Source organism: Psammomys obesus, unplaced genomic scaffold (assembly GCF_907164565.1).
Source record: "Psammomys obesus unplaced genomic scaffold, mPsaObe1.curated_primary_1811, whole genome shotgun sequence".
NCBI lineage: Eukaryota > Metazoa > Chordata > Mammalia > Rodentia > Muridae > Psammomys > Psammomys obesus.
The window spans coordinates 13,624,138-13,640,673 of record NW_026585698.1 but is presented as its reverse complement, the minus strand read 5'-3'; the positions used below and the strand labels follow the sequence as shown (position 1 = coordinate 13,640,673).

At 49.5% G+C, this 16,536-nt stretch overlaps 2 protein-coding genes across 4 annotated transcripts in view; one reads left to right on the top strand and one right to left on the bottom strand.

The window, feature by feature from the left end:
- Positions 1–8,113, bottom strand: part of Rab36 (RAB36, member RAS oncogene family) — a 21,403-nt gene extending 13,290 nt beyond the window's left edge. Inside the window, exons 1-4 of one of the 3 annotated variants that reach the window (XM_055598945.1) lie at positions 7,921–8,113; positions 6,560–6,647; positions 2,076–2,167; positions 57–122 (exon numbers count right to left, since the gene is read on the bottom strand). In XM_055598945.1, the coding sequence (XP_055454920.1) occupies positions 57–122; positions 2,076–2,167; positions 6,560–6,628 (227 nt within the window). In that variant the 5' untranslated portion in view covers positions 6,629–6,647; positions 7,921–8,113. The remainder of the gene's footprint in view (positions 1–56; positions 123–2,075; positions 2,168–6,559; positions 6,648–7,920) is intronic. The other 2 variants (XM_055598946.1, XM_055598944.1) reach the window with 2 other exon arrangements.
- A 4,087-nt stretch (positions 8,114–12,200) lies between these two features.
- The window catches only part of Rsph14 (radial spoke head 14 homolog), a 70,340-nt gene continuing 66,004 nt past the window's right edge, over positions 12,201–16,536 (top strand). The window contains exons 1-2 of the mRNA XM_055598943.1: positions 12,201–12,421; positions 13,764–13,866. Of these exons, the coding sequence (XP_055454918.1) occupies positions 12,223–12,421; positions 13,764–13,866 (302 nt within the window). The 5' untranslated portion in view covers positions 12,201–12,222. The remainder of the gene's footprint in view (positions 12,422–13,763; positions 13,867–16,536) is intronic.

The following is a 16,536-nucleotide window of genomic DNA, read 5'->3' as shown; positions in this document are numbered from 1 at the left end:
GTGTGTGTGTGTGTGTGTGTGTGTGTGTGTGTGTGTGTGTGTGTGTCAGGACCTACCTGTGAATGAGGCTAGTCTTCCCAACATAGAGATCACCAACCACCACCACCTTGGAGAGCTTGAGCCTGGAGGAGACATGTCCATATCACCCTGGAGGATGGTATCAGGAGTGTCTTCAGCATATCCAAGCCTCTCCTTCCTGTACCATCCCAGTGAGTCACACGTCAACTCTAGATGCAGGAAGACCTACCCGGATAAGTCACTCTGCAGTCTTGGGGTGCGGGAGAACTTTCATTTGTCCTGGGAACTCTGCCACCCCAATGGCTACACCCTGGACCCCACTAGGCCAAAGTCACTGTCTGTCCTGAGAATAAGCAATGGGCATGAGGAGAGGCAGAGCCATAAACTTGGGGGCAGAGAGGAAAGCATGGGAAGGACTGCGAAAACCAACATCAGATGAATCAAAACTGCGTGGCGGGGGGAGGTTAGGGAGAGGTGCACCAAAGGTGTGGACAAGGACCCCATGGGCAGGGCATGGGCTGGGAGCCCTGCATCCTGGCCTCCACACACCCCAATGGGGTCGGCTGCAAAGCAGGTATGGCGGTGCCTGCAGGGATGAGGTGGGCCAAAGGGCACACTCCAGACAGAATCCGGGTCTATGTACCTGGGCTGTGTTTGAGCGGTAGATTGGCTCTGTGATTCCCGGGCTCCTTTAGACACTGCTCACCAGGAGCAACTACTCCCTTCCCTCTGTACGGATACACCTGAGCCTTGGTGGTAGCCTCTCTTTGACTGTTAAGACTTTTAAGAGCTTCTGGGCTGGGGAGATGGCCCAGTGGGTAAAGGCGTTTGCTGCCAAGCCTGAGGACCTGACTTTAACCTCCAAGACCTATTTGGGGGAAGGGGAGGCCTGATTCTTGCAAGTTGCTTCCTGACATCTGCAGGCATGCTGTGTCATAGTCCCTGCCACACCACACCACACCACACCACACCACACCACACCACACCACACCACACCACACCACACCACACCACACCACCACCAAATTAATACAATTAAAAGAAGCATTTCTGCAGTTCTTCCCAAAAGACCTCAGTGCTTAAACTGACCATCTTGGGAAACATTTAGCACACTTCCTCTGAGGGCATGTATGTTGGTTGATGATTGGGTCCATAGTTTATCTTTCCACACCAGCCAGAGCTGGGCTGTGGCTGTCCTGCTCCCAGGCAGCCTTCTCATTTGGAATAGACCAGCCCTGATTCCATTTCTGAGAGAAAGGAGTCCAGGTGCCACTAGGATTGCACAGTAGGGACTGTCAGTGCCTCACTGTCCTTACCTCTGGTTGCATTGTGTAGGGTCAGGTAGGTAATTTGCGTGAAGATCTGAGTAGGAAAAACTAATCTCCAGGGGAAGCCCATACCTTTTATCCCTCAAGCTACCAACCACAGTTCTGACCTGAGATCTGTTTCCCTTTGTGTCGCCCTAGGGACCTCTGAGATGGGTTCTCTTGTGATCTGACTCCATCTACACAACCTCTGTGAACTCAGAGGCTCTGGAGGAAAGGGGAGAACGGGCCTGTACGTATTTGTTAGAAGGAGGAAGGAGTACTGGAAAATCCCCTCTGACAGTGAACAGTTGCTGCTGAGGCAGAAACTGAGGCGGAAACAGGGCAGACACAGCCAGACTCAGGTCTGGTGAAGAAAGACAGAAAACCCTATAGTTCTATGCCATGATTCTGGAGCTCTAGAGCACAGAAGAAGGGCACTAGGTAGTCTACCCAGGCCAGGGCAGGGGCAGGGACAGCAGGTGGTCACAGAAGCCCAGAGGATCTGACAAACAGAAACCTGAAGGGAGGAGAGTTAGACACAGCAAATGGACCTGCACTGAAATCTCACTCGGCTGAAAAGGCACCTGTGTGGCATTCTGAGAAACACGGATATTGTTCATACAGCAAAGTTAGATTCAAAATCCTGATAGTAGATTGCAGAGGTTCCGTCCCTGTGTTTGATTTGCTCAGGCTTTCATTCACGCGTGCAGTTGGGCTGCTATCTTCCACGCCCTTGCCCCGTGGGCTTACCCAGCAGTGCCCGTGTTCCTGTGCTGGCAGGCTGTGTCAACCTGGCTGTGGAAGTGCTCCTTGAGCTGCAGGCAGGCCTCAGGCGTGTAGCACTGCAGAAAGACAGATGGACATACAGACAAACAGGCGGACTGCCCTACGAAGCGGCGTCTTGGTAGCACAAACTGGGCACTGGAGTGGTGACAACCACTTCCCAGCCCTCCTCTCTCCCGATGCTAGCGGTCTCATTAGCATTCCTCCTTCCTGGTAATGCCACAGGCTGTGGGGGAGGAGGCGTGAGTCCTTTTCTCAGGGAAACAGGATAAAGAGAACACCTTGCCTCAGGAGGCACCACAGAGACCCGTCCTGACCTGGTCAGTAAGCGCTCAGGCCTGGACTGGCCCCGGGGGCAGGACAGACATGGCCAGCTGTAGCCTGTGGTCCTGGCTGCTGTAGGGACTGTGAGGGAATCCCATCTTCTGTGAAAACAGGACAGTTCCCTGGGCAGACTCCCTAGGGCTGGAGGCAAGGGCAGCGGGGTCAAAACTTAGCTTTCCACTCCCAGCTGCGCAGCTGTCAAGCAGTTTTCCCCATCGCTCTGAGCCACAATGTCCTACTCTGTGAATAGTGTCTTTTGTCCCATGAGATGGGGCCTGTTTTTTTTTTTTCCTGATTATTTCCTTTCTCTTAGGCTCATGAAACACCAGGCTGCACCACCCCTGGTTGCCATGGTCACACTCCATTGGGAAAGCAATGACCCAAGCTCACCATAAAAAACCCAGGGAATTCTCCAATATCTGGGGCACAAAGGCTTTCTCTGTCAGTGTTTGAAGAGGGAAGTTAGAGGGGAAGAAGCAATAGCTGCAGATGGGAACACCAAGAGCCTATAGGCACCTCCTTCCTCTTTACCAGCTTTGGCACAGAATCCAAAAGACACAAAATTTCTTCCCTCACACCTGTCCAAGCCACACGGAGGCAGCAATGGACTGGAGGGTCTTGTTTTGTTTTTTTTTTTCATACAATACATTCTGTCACGGCTTCCCCTTCCTCTACAAATGCTAGTTCCCTCCCATCTGGATCCATAACTTTTCCTTATGGATCAAACAGGCATTTAAGGAATAATAATAAAATAAAATAAATCAAAGACAAAGAAATCAGCCAGGTGGTGGTAGCACTCACCTTTAATTCCAGCACTCTGGAGGCAGAAGGAGAGAGATGGATATCTGAGTTCAAGGCCAGCCTGGTCTACAGAGTGAGTTCTAGGAAAGATAGCACTATACAGAGAAACCCTGTCTCAAAACCAAACCAAGCCAAACTACCCAAACAAACCCCAAACAAATAAGAGTATGACAAAAAAACCAAATAAGAAAGAGCTGAAGAAAAAGCATATAGAATCAGAGACACATATGTTCGCATACACAGAAATCCCATAAAACCCCAAACAGGAAGCCCTAACACATAGGCAAAACACTGTAAGCTAGAAGGAAAAAAAAAAAAAAGAAAAAAAAAAAAGCTCCGACAACAGTATGAGACAAAGAACCTCCAAAGATGACACCCAATTAGTTTTCTGTTGGCCATCTACTGCTAGGCATTAGGCTTACTTTTAAGAATGGTTTGTTTCAACCAAGTAATCCAATTAAAAAATGGGGTACAGAGCTAAACAGAGAATTCTCAATAGAGGAATATCGAATGGCAGAGAAACACTTAAAGAAATGTTCAACGTCCTCAGTCATCAGGGAAATGCAAAACAACGACCCTGAGATTTCACCTTATACCCATCAGAATGGCTAAGATAAAAAACTCAAGTGACAACACATGCTGGAGAGGTTGTGGAGAAAGGGGAACCCTCTTCCACTGCTGGTAGGAATGTAAACTTGTACAACCACTCTGGAAATCAATCTGGCGCTTTCTCAGACAATTAGGGATAGTGCTACCTCAAGATCCAACTATATCACTCCTAGGCATATATCCAAAAGATGCTCAAGTACACAATAAGGACATTTGCTCAACCATGTTTGTAGCAGCTTTATTTGTAATAGGCAGAAGCTGGAAACAACCCAGATGTCCCTCAACTGAGGAATGGGTACAGAAATTGCGGTATGTCTACACAATGGAATACTATTCAGCAATTAAAAACAAGGAAATCATGAAATTTGCAGGCAAATGGCAGGAACTTTTCTAAAAATGATCATCCTGAGTGAGGTAACCCAGAATCAAAAAGACATACATGGTTTATACTCATTCATAAGTGGATATTAGCCATATAACATAGGATAAACATACTAAAATCTATAGTCCTAAAGAAGCTAAACAAGGAAGACCCTATGGAATATGCTCAATCCTCATTCAGAAGGTCAAATGTGATAGACATTGGAAGCAGAAGACAGGAGCCTACCACAGGCAGCCTCTGAAAGACTCTACTGATCAAGGTATCGAAGCAGAAGCTGACACTCATAGCCAAACTTTAGGTAAAGTGCAGGGAATCTTATGAAAGCAGGGAGAGACAGAAAGACCTGGAGGGGACAGGAGCTCCAAGAGGAGACCAACAGAGTCAAGAAAACTGATCCCTGGGTGCCCTGTAGAGACTGATACCCCAACCAAGGACAATGCATGGAGAGGACCTAAAACCCTGGCTCAGATGTAGTTCATAGACTCAGTCTCCAAGTGGGTTCCCTAGAAAGGGGAGCAGGGCCTTTCTCTGGCTTGAATTCAGTGACAGGCTCTCGGATCACCTCCCCCTGCGGGAACAACCTTACCAGGCCACAGAGGAAGACAATGCAGCCAGTCCTGATGAGACCTGATAGGCTAAGGTCAGAGGGAAGGGGAGGAGGACCTCCCTATCAGTGGATTAGGGGAGGGGCATAGGGGGAGAAGAGGGAGGGAGGGTGGGATTGGGAGGAGACGAGGGAGGGGGTCACAGCCAGTATACAAATTGAATAAATTGTAATAAATGAAAAAAAAAAAAAAAAATATATATATATATATATATATATATATAAATATTAGTATATATATATATATATATATATTTTAAAGTGGTTTGTTTCCCCAGTGAGGCGCCCTTGGAGAAAATTAATTTTTCATTTGGTGGTGGCTATAGAATAGACAACAGGATCTTAACGTTACCTTTCATTACATATTAGCTTTCATTACATATTTTCTACGTGTACTAAGATACGTTTCTTTACTCCCGCCCCTCCCCCCTTTTTGGTGATACTGGGAATTTAACCAAGTGCTCCAGCATACAGCTACGCTGTAGTCTTCCTCTTTCCTTACATAGCCGACAGAGTTGTGCCACACACACTTGATGGCAAAAATGCTCCATTCTTTGCACTTTGCATAACAATTTGCTTTGGCTTTCCTTAGCCTTGGGAAGAGCTGCCTCCTCCCTCTAACCCTCCAGTCTGTACTGAGGGCCAGCATCCACACCAGCCTCCCTGGAGATGCTGGTATTGGATCGGACTTTCTGCTCATGCTAACTGCCACAGTGGCCTTTCACACCCTTTCCAATGGAAGTGGGATGGCTACCTAACTGGGCAAAGCCGTGTGTAATATGGGCAAATACTGTCCCACTGTCCCCCCCCCCCAATAAAGGTTATCTGGCACTTCCCACCGCAGTTAATGTTAGACTGTGGTACAGATTTGGAGGTTTCAGCAAAAAAGGAAGGCAGAATGGCAATGGAGAAAGCGTGGATTTGGGGACGAGAAATTAGAACACCATTAAAAAAAAAAAAAAAAGATGGCTTTTGTTACATAGTCCAGGCTGAGGCCAAATTCACAATCCTCCTGTCTCTGATTCCCAAGTGCTGGGACTACAGGTGTGTGGCCTTACACCTGTGCATTCTCTTTCATTTGTGTCATCGGCCCATTCCCCCAAACCCCTTCCTCACAGTGCTAGGAATAAAATTCACGGTTTTGTACCTACCGGGCAAATGTTTTTCCACAACGTTACATTCCCACCCTCTGGAGAGCTGATAATAATAACAGCAAGGAATGTCATGGCCTTGGGAGCTTACACTTATCATGAGCTGGTGCCCAGAGGCGCCATCAGCTCCCAGGGCTTGGGTGACTCGCCTGTGGTCCCAGCTATGGTCCCAGCTATGACGGCATCAAGGCTCCCACCGAGGACTACGTGGCTTATAACCTCTGCCTTCCCTACTGGCCTGCTTTAGAGGAACTCAACACCCAGTCTTTCGTCCTCTCAGAAATAGAACCAGCCTCTGGGATTCCCTTGCTTGACTTCCGGGGGTGACAGCATGTTAGCGAAGCTGGATGGCTGAAATGTCACATCAGCAATGAAGACAGAAAGGGCTGGGAACCGGGGCACGTTCCTGCTATCCCAGCACTCAAGAGGCTGCAGCAGGGAGACTGCAGCTTTACGGCTAGCCTGGGATACACAGTGAATTCCAGGTTTGTCTGGCATGGCAAAGACCTTCTGCTGAAGCAATCCAGACCCAAACAAACAAACGAACAAACAAAACTCAAAAGTGTTCTAATGATGGTACCTTCGGGAAGCTGGTGATGATGCGGTCCTGGCTCACTGGGGGCCCCAAAGGGGTCCAAGAGGACCTCATTCTTCCAGTGTCCTGTAGACTCAATGGGGGGGGGGGAGGGGAAAGAGCATTACATAAAATATGGAAGAGGTTACAGTCTGCCCAGCAGATCAAACCAGAACAGTGCATGCTGGGTGCCATGTGACCAAACAGAGTTCTGAATGGGCTAGTTTCCCAACAAAGCACGAGGTCAGGGGCCCAGTCAACCTGAGCCAGCACGAATTATCCTATAAGCTTTTAGAACAATCAATTTGCTTTTTATACCATGTCTACCTTCCTTTCTCTCTGTCTATAAAACCAAACTCCTAACCAGCTGTAGTGGTGACAGGGGCCTATATACTTAGCACTCGGGAAGCAGAGGCAGGAGGATGGTGAGCCCCAGATTCCTTGGGCAACAGAGAGAACCGGTCTTAAAAAGACCCAAACCAAACCAACAAAAACAAGGCAACAGCTGGGCAGAACGGCACTCGCCTGTAATCCCAGCACTCGGGGAGGCAGAGACAGGTGGATCTCTGTGAGTTCCAGGCCAGACTGGTCTACAAATCGAGTCCAGAACAGCCCAGCTACACAGAGAAACCATGTCTCCAAACAAACAAACAAACAAACAAACAAACAAACACAAAAAAACAGAACACTCACTTTATTTTACAGGGCTAAGTGTTGTCTGGTTCTAGGTTAACAAAGTCAGTTACGACTAGAATTGTTATATTTGAACAAGAACTATTTTAACAAGAATTAGAAATCCCACACAAATTCTCAAAAGTGCACCTGTGAGTTTTGTCATTACTTTCCATCACTTTGAAAACACACCTGAGCCTCCATCCTTATCAGCAATATTAGGCAGGGGCCATTCAATGGGCAGCACAGTGGTGGGGGAGCAGCTCGGACTCCTGGGAAGAGGGGTTCCCTCTTTGCATACCTGGCATGAGGCAGGTATGCAAAAAACAAAACAACAAAAACCAACCAACCAACCTGGGTGTGGCTCACAGCCCAGATAACGGAGCTAGAGGAGGGAGGGGTCCCTTGCTCCCAGTCTTTCTTAAGATGCAGAGTCTGAGTGGTATGGCGACTTTAGGTTCCAGCCCCTTTTCCTGAGAGTCCTCGCATTGCCCACTCTGACCCCCAAGCCTACTGTCCTCATCTGACCCCGCTACCGCGGGGGGGCCTGGCCTGGGGTGGACGCTCAGTGAGGAGGACCAAGGCCTGCAGGCCACACTGCAGGTTTGGCGGTAGGAGGAGGGCAGGAGACACGACAGACTCGGGACCACAACCTCCGGGATGCGCCCTCAGCCGGGGAGGGTGAGTGGACTCACCAAAGCTGCAAAGGCCGGTTCCGGCGTGCGGGGCCCCAGCGAATCACCGCAGCAACGTGGGCCTCGCGGGACTGGCTCGGGGCTCTCGAATCCCGACGTCGGGGGCGGGGTCTGGACTGTCCTCCAGCCCGTGGAAACGGAAGACACGAGGCCCGAGCGCGCGAGTCATCACCATGGCAACGAGAGCCTCTTGGGGCGCGGAGAACGGCGCCGCCTGCTCAGAGGCTTCCGGGCTCCTCTGGAGCGCCCAGGGTCACTATGACTACCGGGGCGTTGATGAGCAGGCGGGGCCGGTGGGCGGAGTCTGGGCGGGGTGAGAGTGGAGGGGTTGGCTCAAGGTTCGAGCGCTGTGGCCACCTTCGTGGGCCGGGTCGGGAGTCCCGGGAAAAGGGGTGTTGGTATTGGATTGAAGCCAGGCATCATCACACACACACCCCGAATCCCCCGGCGCAAGGGGAGGACACGCCTCATGTCTACCATCTGCTTTACTGCATCAGTTTGAATTTAATGCTATTTGGAAATCATGTGCCTGGCTTCCGGAGCGCATGCTGAAAAATTAATTCCCTCGATTAACGGATGTTTTAAAAGCTGACTCAAGTTACTGGGCTAGTTTCCAGCTAGTTTCTGTTGAAAAGCGAGGTGTGTGTGTGTGTGTGTGTGGGTGTGTGTGTGTGTGTGTTGCGGGGGTGGGGTGCGGGGGACAGGTTGTATTCCAGAGGCCTTAGAACTCTTACTAGAATTGAAACCAAAGCTTTTCCAACTTTGGTTCTCTCTTTCTCCCTCTCCTTCTTTTCCTTAGACAAGAAAACTAAAAGCCCCATTTAAAAACAAGATTTGCCTAGTGAGCTAGAAATAGACTGGAACCCAGATTCGCTGACTCCCAGACCTAGGGGGTGGTCAGCACGCCTTTCTAAGATAAAACGAGGGCAGCCAGGGCTGGAGAGACCCTTTAAGACTCGATCTGAAGGGCAACAGTTGCAATCATCTTTAATGCAACAGGAAATGTCCCGGAGACCCGATGCCTTTGCTAAGTGGGTTCATTTCTAAGGCTTCAGGCTCGAAGGACCTTATGCCTCTGTCCTGGCAGGTTTTGTGTATCAGCTTGACACAAGCTAGAGTCTGGTCAGATAAGCCTCAGATGAGGAAATGCCTCCATGAGATCCTGCTGTGAAGCTTTTTCTCAATTAGTTATCAGTGTGGGTGAGACAATCTCTGGGCGGGTGGCCCTGGGTTCTATTTAGAAAGCAGGCTGAGCAAGCCATGAGGAGCAAGCCAACGAGCTGCACCCCTCCATGGCCTCCGCATCAGCTCTGGCCTCCAGGTTCCTGCCCTGCTTGAGTTCCCATCCTGACTTCCTTTGGTGATGAACAGCAATGCAGAAATATGAGCCAAATAAACCCTTTCTTCCCCAACTTGCTTTCTGGTAGTGGTGTTTCATCACAGCAATAGAGACCCTAACCAAGACGACCCCCAAGTCCCAGTTCACTCAGTTATTAAATGGATGACTGGTGCTGCTGGAGCTCAGAAGTCGAAGAAAGGAGGGAGACCTGAGTGTTTGCAGCACGAGCAGGCAAGGCTTTAAGGGGCCTGTGACTATGGAGTGGGAGTGGGGCGGGGCTCGCAGAGCAGCTCTTCTCCTGGGACAAAATGAGACACAGGCCTGTATGGGTTAGACACAGGTGGCCGTGGCCACGCCGGCAGAGCTCAGCAGCGGTGTTTTTAAAACATCGTTTGTGGCAAGCCCTCATGTAGTGTAACAACAAGGCCCCGATTTGCTTCAGTTTGCCTTTTGTCAGGCATGTAGTTATATTAATAAGAAAACCTTCTCATGACCTCTCTTATCAGTGGCCTTTAAGTCAACCGAGAACAGGCGAAACGAAAGGGTTCTCCTGGATTTTGTGAACTGAATAGAAAATGACCTCCAAGGGCTCGCGTTTGGGATGCTTGGTCCCCGGAGGTGGAAGCTTTAGACGATGGGAGGAGCCATAGTCCCTGGAGGCAAGCCCTTAGGAAGATATTATCCCCTCTGCTGTCCTCCCCACCTAATATTTTCCCACTGTCTTAATCTTTTGCCAAGTACCCACGGGATGGACCTCCTGAGATCCTAAACCACACTAAAGCTTTCTTGGTCCAGTTGCATTTTGTCACATGGAGGAGAGGAAAGGGTAACTAAAGCATCTGATGATAAGTGAAGCCTAGAGAAATGCTCCTAATTGCTAACTCTTAATTCAAGTGCGTCAGCTGCTCTTTCTGCACTTACTGGAAGCTTCTTGGCCTATGCCTGGCACGGAGAGGCAATAAACAGAACAGATACAGGCAAGGTCTTGCTATGCTAGGTCTTACTGAGTTGTGTCGATGGTGGATGCCAGACAGGGTCTTGTTACATTCTCCGAGGGAGTTTGTGCACAGTCTTAGTGTGTGTGTGTGTGTGTGTGTGTGTGTGTGTGTGTGTGTGTGTGTGTGCAGGGAGCAAAAGGAGGTATTGGGGGCTTAGAAAATAGCCACTCCAGCCAGCCACGGTGCGCTGGGCCCTGATTAGGCACTTCTGGGGTCGGGTCTATGTGACTGGGGGGCAGTTCTCTTGAGATTCTCAGCCTTAAAAGGCATGAAGTTACCTTCTTATCTCTGATGACCCGAAGCGTGGAAAATGCACAGAAAAAGGAAGGACGTAAATAAATAATTTCCATTCCCATCTGTACCGTGAAGGGCGAGTTGTCTTTGTTCTCTGTAGTAACATTGTAAAATATCGCTGTTCTCCGTTCTCCTCTGGGTGCAGCCCTTTTCTGCGCCTGCGCCTTGGCTCCCCAGGGAATTGACCAGGAAGCTGCAGACGCTGGCAGTCTCCTAGCAACCAGGTCGCCTGGCAATGAGCGCTCTGGCTGGCAGACACCAGGAGACTACACGCACTAAGGCAAGTGAGGCAGTTGTAGGGGGTAGGTGCCCGGCACAGGGCTTTCGGGGCTTCCTGACCCACCCAGTTCCGTTCACCCGGGGCCCATGCCCCCACACCCGGGGTCTCACCTTTTTACAGGATTCCTGTAGTGTGTGCCCTTTACAGGAGGGCAGCCTGTGTCCCAGAGACTGTCTCCCGAAGTCTCTCCCCCCGCCCATTTCAGGGATGGCTTTTCATCTTCCCAGCTTGGCCCCCTCTCTCCCCTTATTGGTTGGTGGCTGGCATCAGAGTCTGCTTTTTTTCTTCAAACTTCAGAATTGAGTCCTGCCTGCTCCTGCCACCAAATGCAATAGTCACCAAGCTAATAACCACAACCAGTGTATTTCAAGTTCTGGCTAGCCAGGCTCATGGCTCTCAGTTACACCACAGTGCTGAAGGACAGGAAGGAAGAACTTTCATTACCTTAGTTTTCAGCTGCAGAAATGCACATGTACACATGGAAGGAATGATGTGTCAGGGATAACCCCTGGCCCGGCACTATATCCTATCCTGAACCAACAAGTCATCTTGCCTGTAGTTGTTTAAAGAGTGTATGTGTGTGGGATAGTAACATCATTCTTTAACCTTAATCTCTTCTTGCCAACGTGTCCCAAGCTTGTGAACATGTGGCCCTGGCATGAAGGAGCAAGACCTCTATTTGATGTTCTTTTTGTTGCTTTTGTTTTGTTTTGTTTTGTTTTGAGACAGGGTTTCTCTGTGTGGCCTTGGCTGTCCTGGAACTTGCTCTGTAGACCAGGCTGGCCTTGAACTCACAGAGATCCTCCTGCCTTTCCTCCCAAGGGCTGGGATTAAAGCCACACACCACTACTGTCTGGCTGAGAGCTCTGAATAGCTTCTAGCTTTACCAACTCCCTAGCCCAAATCTGTTAACTTACTTATAAATGTGGATTTCTCTTTACTGAGTGGTTGCGTTAGATGCTGGTTAGACACCCATCATTGCTGTCACCAGCTAAGCATGGACATCAAAGGAAAAGCCATCTTGGTTGGCCTATTTCTTTTCTTTTTGTCTTTTTTTTTTCTTTTGGTGTACAGGACCAAGGAACCCATGTACAAATATCCGAAGCGGTTTCTTCTGGCTTTAAGGACTGAGATTTGAAGTTTGGGAAACTTATCTGTGCTGTAACCTTGAGAAATCTCGTCAGCCTCTGTTTGCTCATCAGTAAATCAAGATGAGTGTGTCCATCCTGTTTGTCTTCACAGACAATGTGGAGGCTGAGATTGGCTAGCTTCTACATGAGAATGGTAATAATGACAGTTCTTTGTTTTGTTTTGTTTTGTTTTTTTGTTGTTGTTGCTCTTTTATTAGTGGTTTCTACAGAGCTCCAAAGCCCCCTAGCAGGTGTGAAAAGATGGCACACACCCGGATCTCCATGTACATGCCTCCTGACCTCGACCCCACCAAGGCCGCCATTGCTTGTGGCTGTCGGGCCTTGCCCAAGCTCAATGAGGAGCTGCAATCAAATGAGCTCCTGACCAGGCAGAAAGCCCTTGTGGCTCTGTGTGACCTCATGCATGATCCCGAGTATGTCTATGAGGCCATCAGTATAGGTGAGAGTGTCACACCCCAGGTGATCGTGACTGGGGGTGAGGGTGGGGGTGGGGCGGTCCTGATGTGGCTCAGGCTCTGGATGACATTAGTAGTAAGAGCTGCTACTTACTAGACTGGATTTCAGGCCACCAGGACCCCCAAGTTCAGTGCTACCCTCCAAAGAGGGAACATTTTCAATCTACAGGTGTGAAAATCCTTGTTTGGGAGAGGAGTGTGAGTCTAAGTTCGTGTAACCAGTAAAAATAGGAGGGGCTGGAGAGATGGTTTGGTGGTTAAGAGAGCTTGCTACTTTTCCAGAGGACCCAAGTTCAAATCCGAGCACCCACGTCAGACAGCTCACAACTGTCTGCAACACCAGCTCCAGGGAATCCGAGACTTCTGTCCTCAGTGTACACTTGCATTCATACGCACAAACTTATTTACATACACACACCCACACACACACGCACACACACACCTGTACATCATTTTGAATATAAGTAAATCTTTAAAAATTTGAGCTGGATCTTTATATGCTAAATCGGGAATCCTTGAATCTAGCCAATTCAAGGTCATGGTGACTAGTTTGTAGAATGTGTCCTTTTATTGTTGTTGTTTGTTTTGTTGTTTTCATTATGTGTATAGGTCTCTGGGTGGGTATGTGCTTGTGAATGCAAGTGCCTGTGGAGGTCAGTAGGGGGCGCCTGATCACGAGAGAGGAAGTTATGGGTGGTTGTGAGCTGCCTGATGTGGGTGCTGAGAACTGATCTCAGAGTCTTCTGCAAGGACAGCATGCATAAGCAGGTTTCCATTCTCACGTCTCTCCTGAAATGTCAAGGGCAATTTCTCTTAGCCCCAGGACAGACTACATGAGGGGCAACTAACAGGAAAAACGAGGGGTTGGGGATTTAGCTGAGTGGTAGAGTGCTTGGCCCTCAGCTCTGGGGATAGCGGTAAGGAGGCAATTGGTGCACACAAGTCAGGGCATGATGGCACACGCCCTTAATTCCAATACTCAGGAGGCAGGGGCAGGCGGATTTCTGTGAGTTTGAGGCCAGCATCCCAGTCTATACAGTGAGTTCCAGGACAGCCAGAGTACATCATGAGACCCTGTTTCAAACACACACACACACACACACACACACACACACACACACACACACAGTTATGCAGAAGGTTAAATGAGATGGTTCATGGGTGTGAAGCCCTTCAGTTAACAAATGCTGTGCCCCTGACTTGGTTTCCCCAAACCCAAAGCACAGACCTTTGGTGCTTTCCTGTTCTCAAACATTAGGTCATGTGCTGTCTTGCAGCCAAGTTTTTTGTATGGGCAAATGTTCAAATGGCCTCCTGTCCCCACAGGCTGTCTGAAGAGCCTGAAGGCCTTGCTGAGGGACGGCAACAACCTGGTGCGGATAAAGACCACTGAGGTGCTGCACATCATGGCGACACATAATGTGGGCAGGTGGGCATCTGCCAGTGAACGCCAACGCCACGGTCAGAAACTGTTAGTCCGCCCCGGGCAGCCATCCTTGAATGACCCCTAAGAGAAACTTAGTGCCCTAACTTTTACCTATAGCACTGGTCTGGGGCGGTGCCTCTATCTGTTGACGGCAGCTGTCTCCTTGGGGCAGTTTGGTTGTCTCTGTGTTGGCCTGACGGGATTCTATTCCAAACCGTTTTCTCGGGGTTGGGGACTAATCCCAAGGCTCCACGCGTGCCACCCAGGCTCTCCACTTCCGAGCTGTGTTCTAGTTCCGTCCCAGACTAATTTTTATCCCAGCCCCTGGCTCCAGGCTTCTCACGTTGAAGGTAGAAAGTAAGTTCTGATCCCTTCGTGACCTCCTTGTGCCTGCTTCAGCTGGATGCTGATCAGTTGCTGTGGTGGGAGGCGTTGGGGTGGGGGGTGTACACACGGGTACCGGTGGTGCCAGTTCGAACCCTAACTCAGGAACACAGATGGATACTGTGGTCAGAGCAGTGAAGTAGGGGCCTGGGCTCTGTCCTCCCGGAAGTGGGGTACCCTTCCCCGTGCTGTAACCTCACCAGGTCTCTTGATCCCTCTTCCTTTGTCTAAGCAGTTCTCAACCTGTGGGATTGAGAAAACACGTGTTTTCCAGCGGGCTGTACCATCGGAAATATGTGTTCTCCCATTGTCGCACCACTGCAAATAAGTGTTTCATGGTGCTTTGGCCCACAGGTTGAGAAATGCTGGTTTAGGGCCACCTCGGTGCAGGGGGAGGCCACGGGGTTCTGGAGTTGGAGACGGGAGAGCCGCTTGACTCTCCCAGGCTCCCAAGGCTGGGCTTTGGTTGGATATTAAGAAGCCCTAACGAGGTTGTGGAACCCTCTGGACCCAGGGCCCGGCTGTCAGCACGGAGCTGTCTGTCAGTTGGCCTGGGCTCCACGGGTTGTAGCCAAGCTGGGGTCCCAGCCGGCATCGGGCTCTCCCTCCTGCTTGCTGAGATGCAAGCAGGTATTGCTATAGGCTTGCAGAAAGGAGCTGGTCCTACCGACACAACACGCCTTGCCTGCCTCAAGGCTGGGCCAAACTACATCTCAGGGTTGCCCCACCCCCACCCCAAGCATGGACTCATTGTAGGACTCTGAACTTAGCCTTTCCCCGTACACTACAGTGCATGAAGAAGATAAAGGGTCTCAAGCAAATGCTGCGGGTTTCTATATTCCACCCCCAAATTCAGTGGCGATAACCCCCAACACCCACCAATGAACGCCACACCCTTTTCTTCTCCTCTCTTCCTTTCCTCCACCCCTCCCTCCTTTTCTTCTCCCTCCCTCTTTCCCTCCCTCCCTCCCTCCTTCCTTTCTGTGACATAGGCATTGAACTTTAGGGCTTTGTATACCGCTAAGCAAGTACTCCAGAACGCAGCTGCCTGTTCAGCCCTCAGTAGTGGTTTTATGGCTATGGCCAGTGGCTCACCAAGCCAACTGACCGCCGGGAACCTCCAGCGTTGAAACCCTCTGGCCCCCACATCACACAAGTGGTGACACGGAGGAGGAACAAGGATGGCAAGCTAAGCATGGCACCTTGGCACCTCGAGTAGTTAACTCATACAGCATCCTCACGTGCAGGGAGCTCCGCAGACATTCGGGTCCTTGCTCTCCTGCTGGCACACTAGCAAGGGAGCCGTGTTCTTTACAGGCAAGCAACCGACCTACTTATTTTTAGTTTTTCTCTCTGTGTGATTTTTGCCTTTAACAGTTTTTTTTTTTTTTTTTTTTTTTTTTTTTTTATTGTCATTAGACGTTCATTGTACAAAATCATGAGTTTCCTCATGACATTTCCCAGCAGGTCTATCATGTGCTTTTTTCATTCCCACCTCTTCTGTGACCTGGCCTTGTCTCCCTGTCCCCTCCCCCACCTTCCACTGGTCTTCTTCCTAATTATCCTTTCATGCTTCACCAGTGAGTTCTGTCCCCAGCCTCCGTCCCTCTCACCACTCCTTCTTCCCTTCCCCTCTCCTTCCTTCCATCTTGCTGTATTGCACAAGCTAGCCCTGAACTCCTGGGTACAAGTGATGAGAGGCCCCTGAGAACTGGGACCAAGAGGCATACCAGCTAGTTTTCAAAGCTTGGATGCGGAACAGATCACGGGGGATCTGGGTGTGTCCTGCTGGATTTCATTTTTCCAGGACAGGGTAAAGCATACTATAAGATTAAGTTCTGACCAATGTCACAGAGCCATAATTGGCTGGGCATGTCCTCTGTGCTGGATATTTAGCTCAGAGCTTCACGCATGACTTTATTCCTGAACCCACCCTGAAAGACGTGACCTTGGAAAATCCCACTCCAGATGCTGTTGTCCGCTTAAGCAAAACGGTTCACAATCAAAGGATTAAGTAAACTATGTTTCCTTTAAAGTGCTAACTCAAAAAAACAAATGAGAAGCCATTCGCCAGTCCCTGTGTGAGACCCAGGCCTTTTCTAGGATACAGCCCATTAGGTGGTATTTTCTATTGACTTTCCTGCTTAGACCACCATTTTGATTTGCAGTGTGTCCCTCAAAAGCACACTAAGATCAGAAAGACATTGCTGAAACAATCTGTACACACACATATATAATAGAAATATATATATATATATATATATATATATATATATATATATATATATA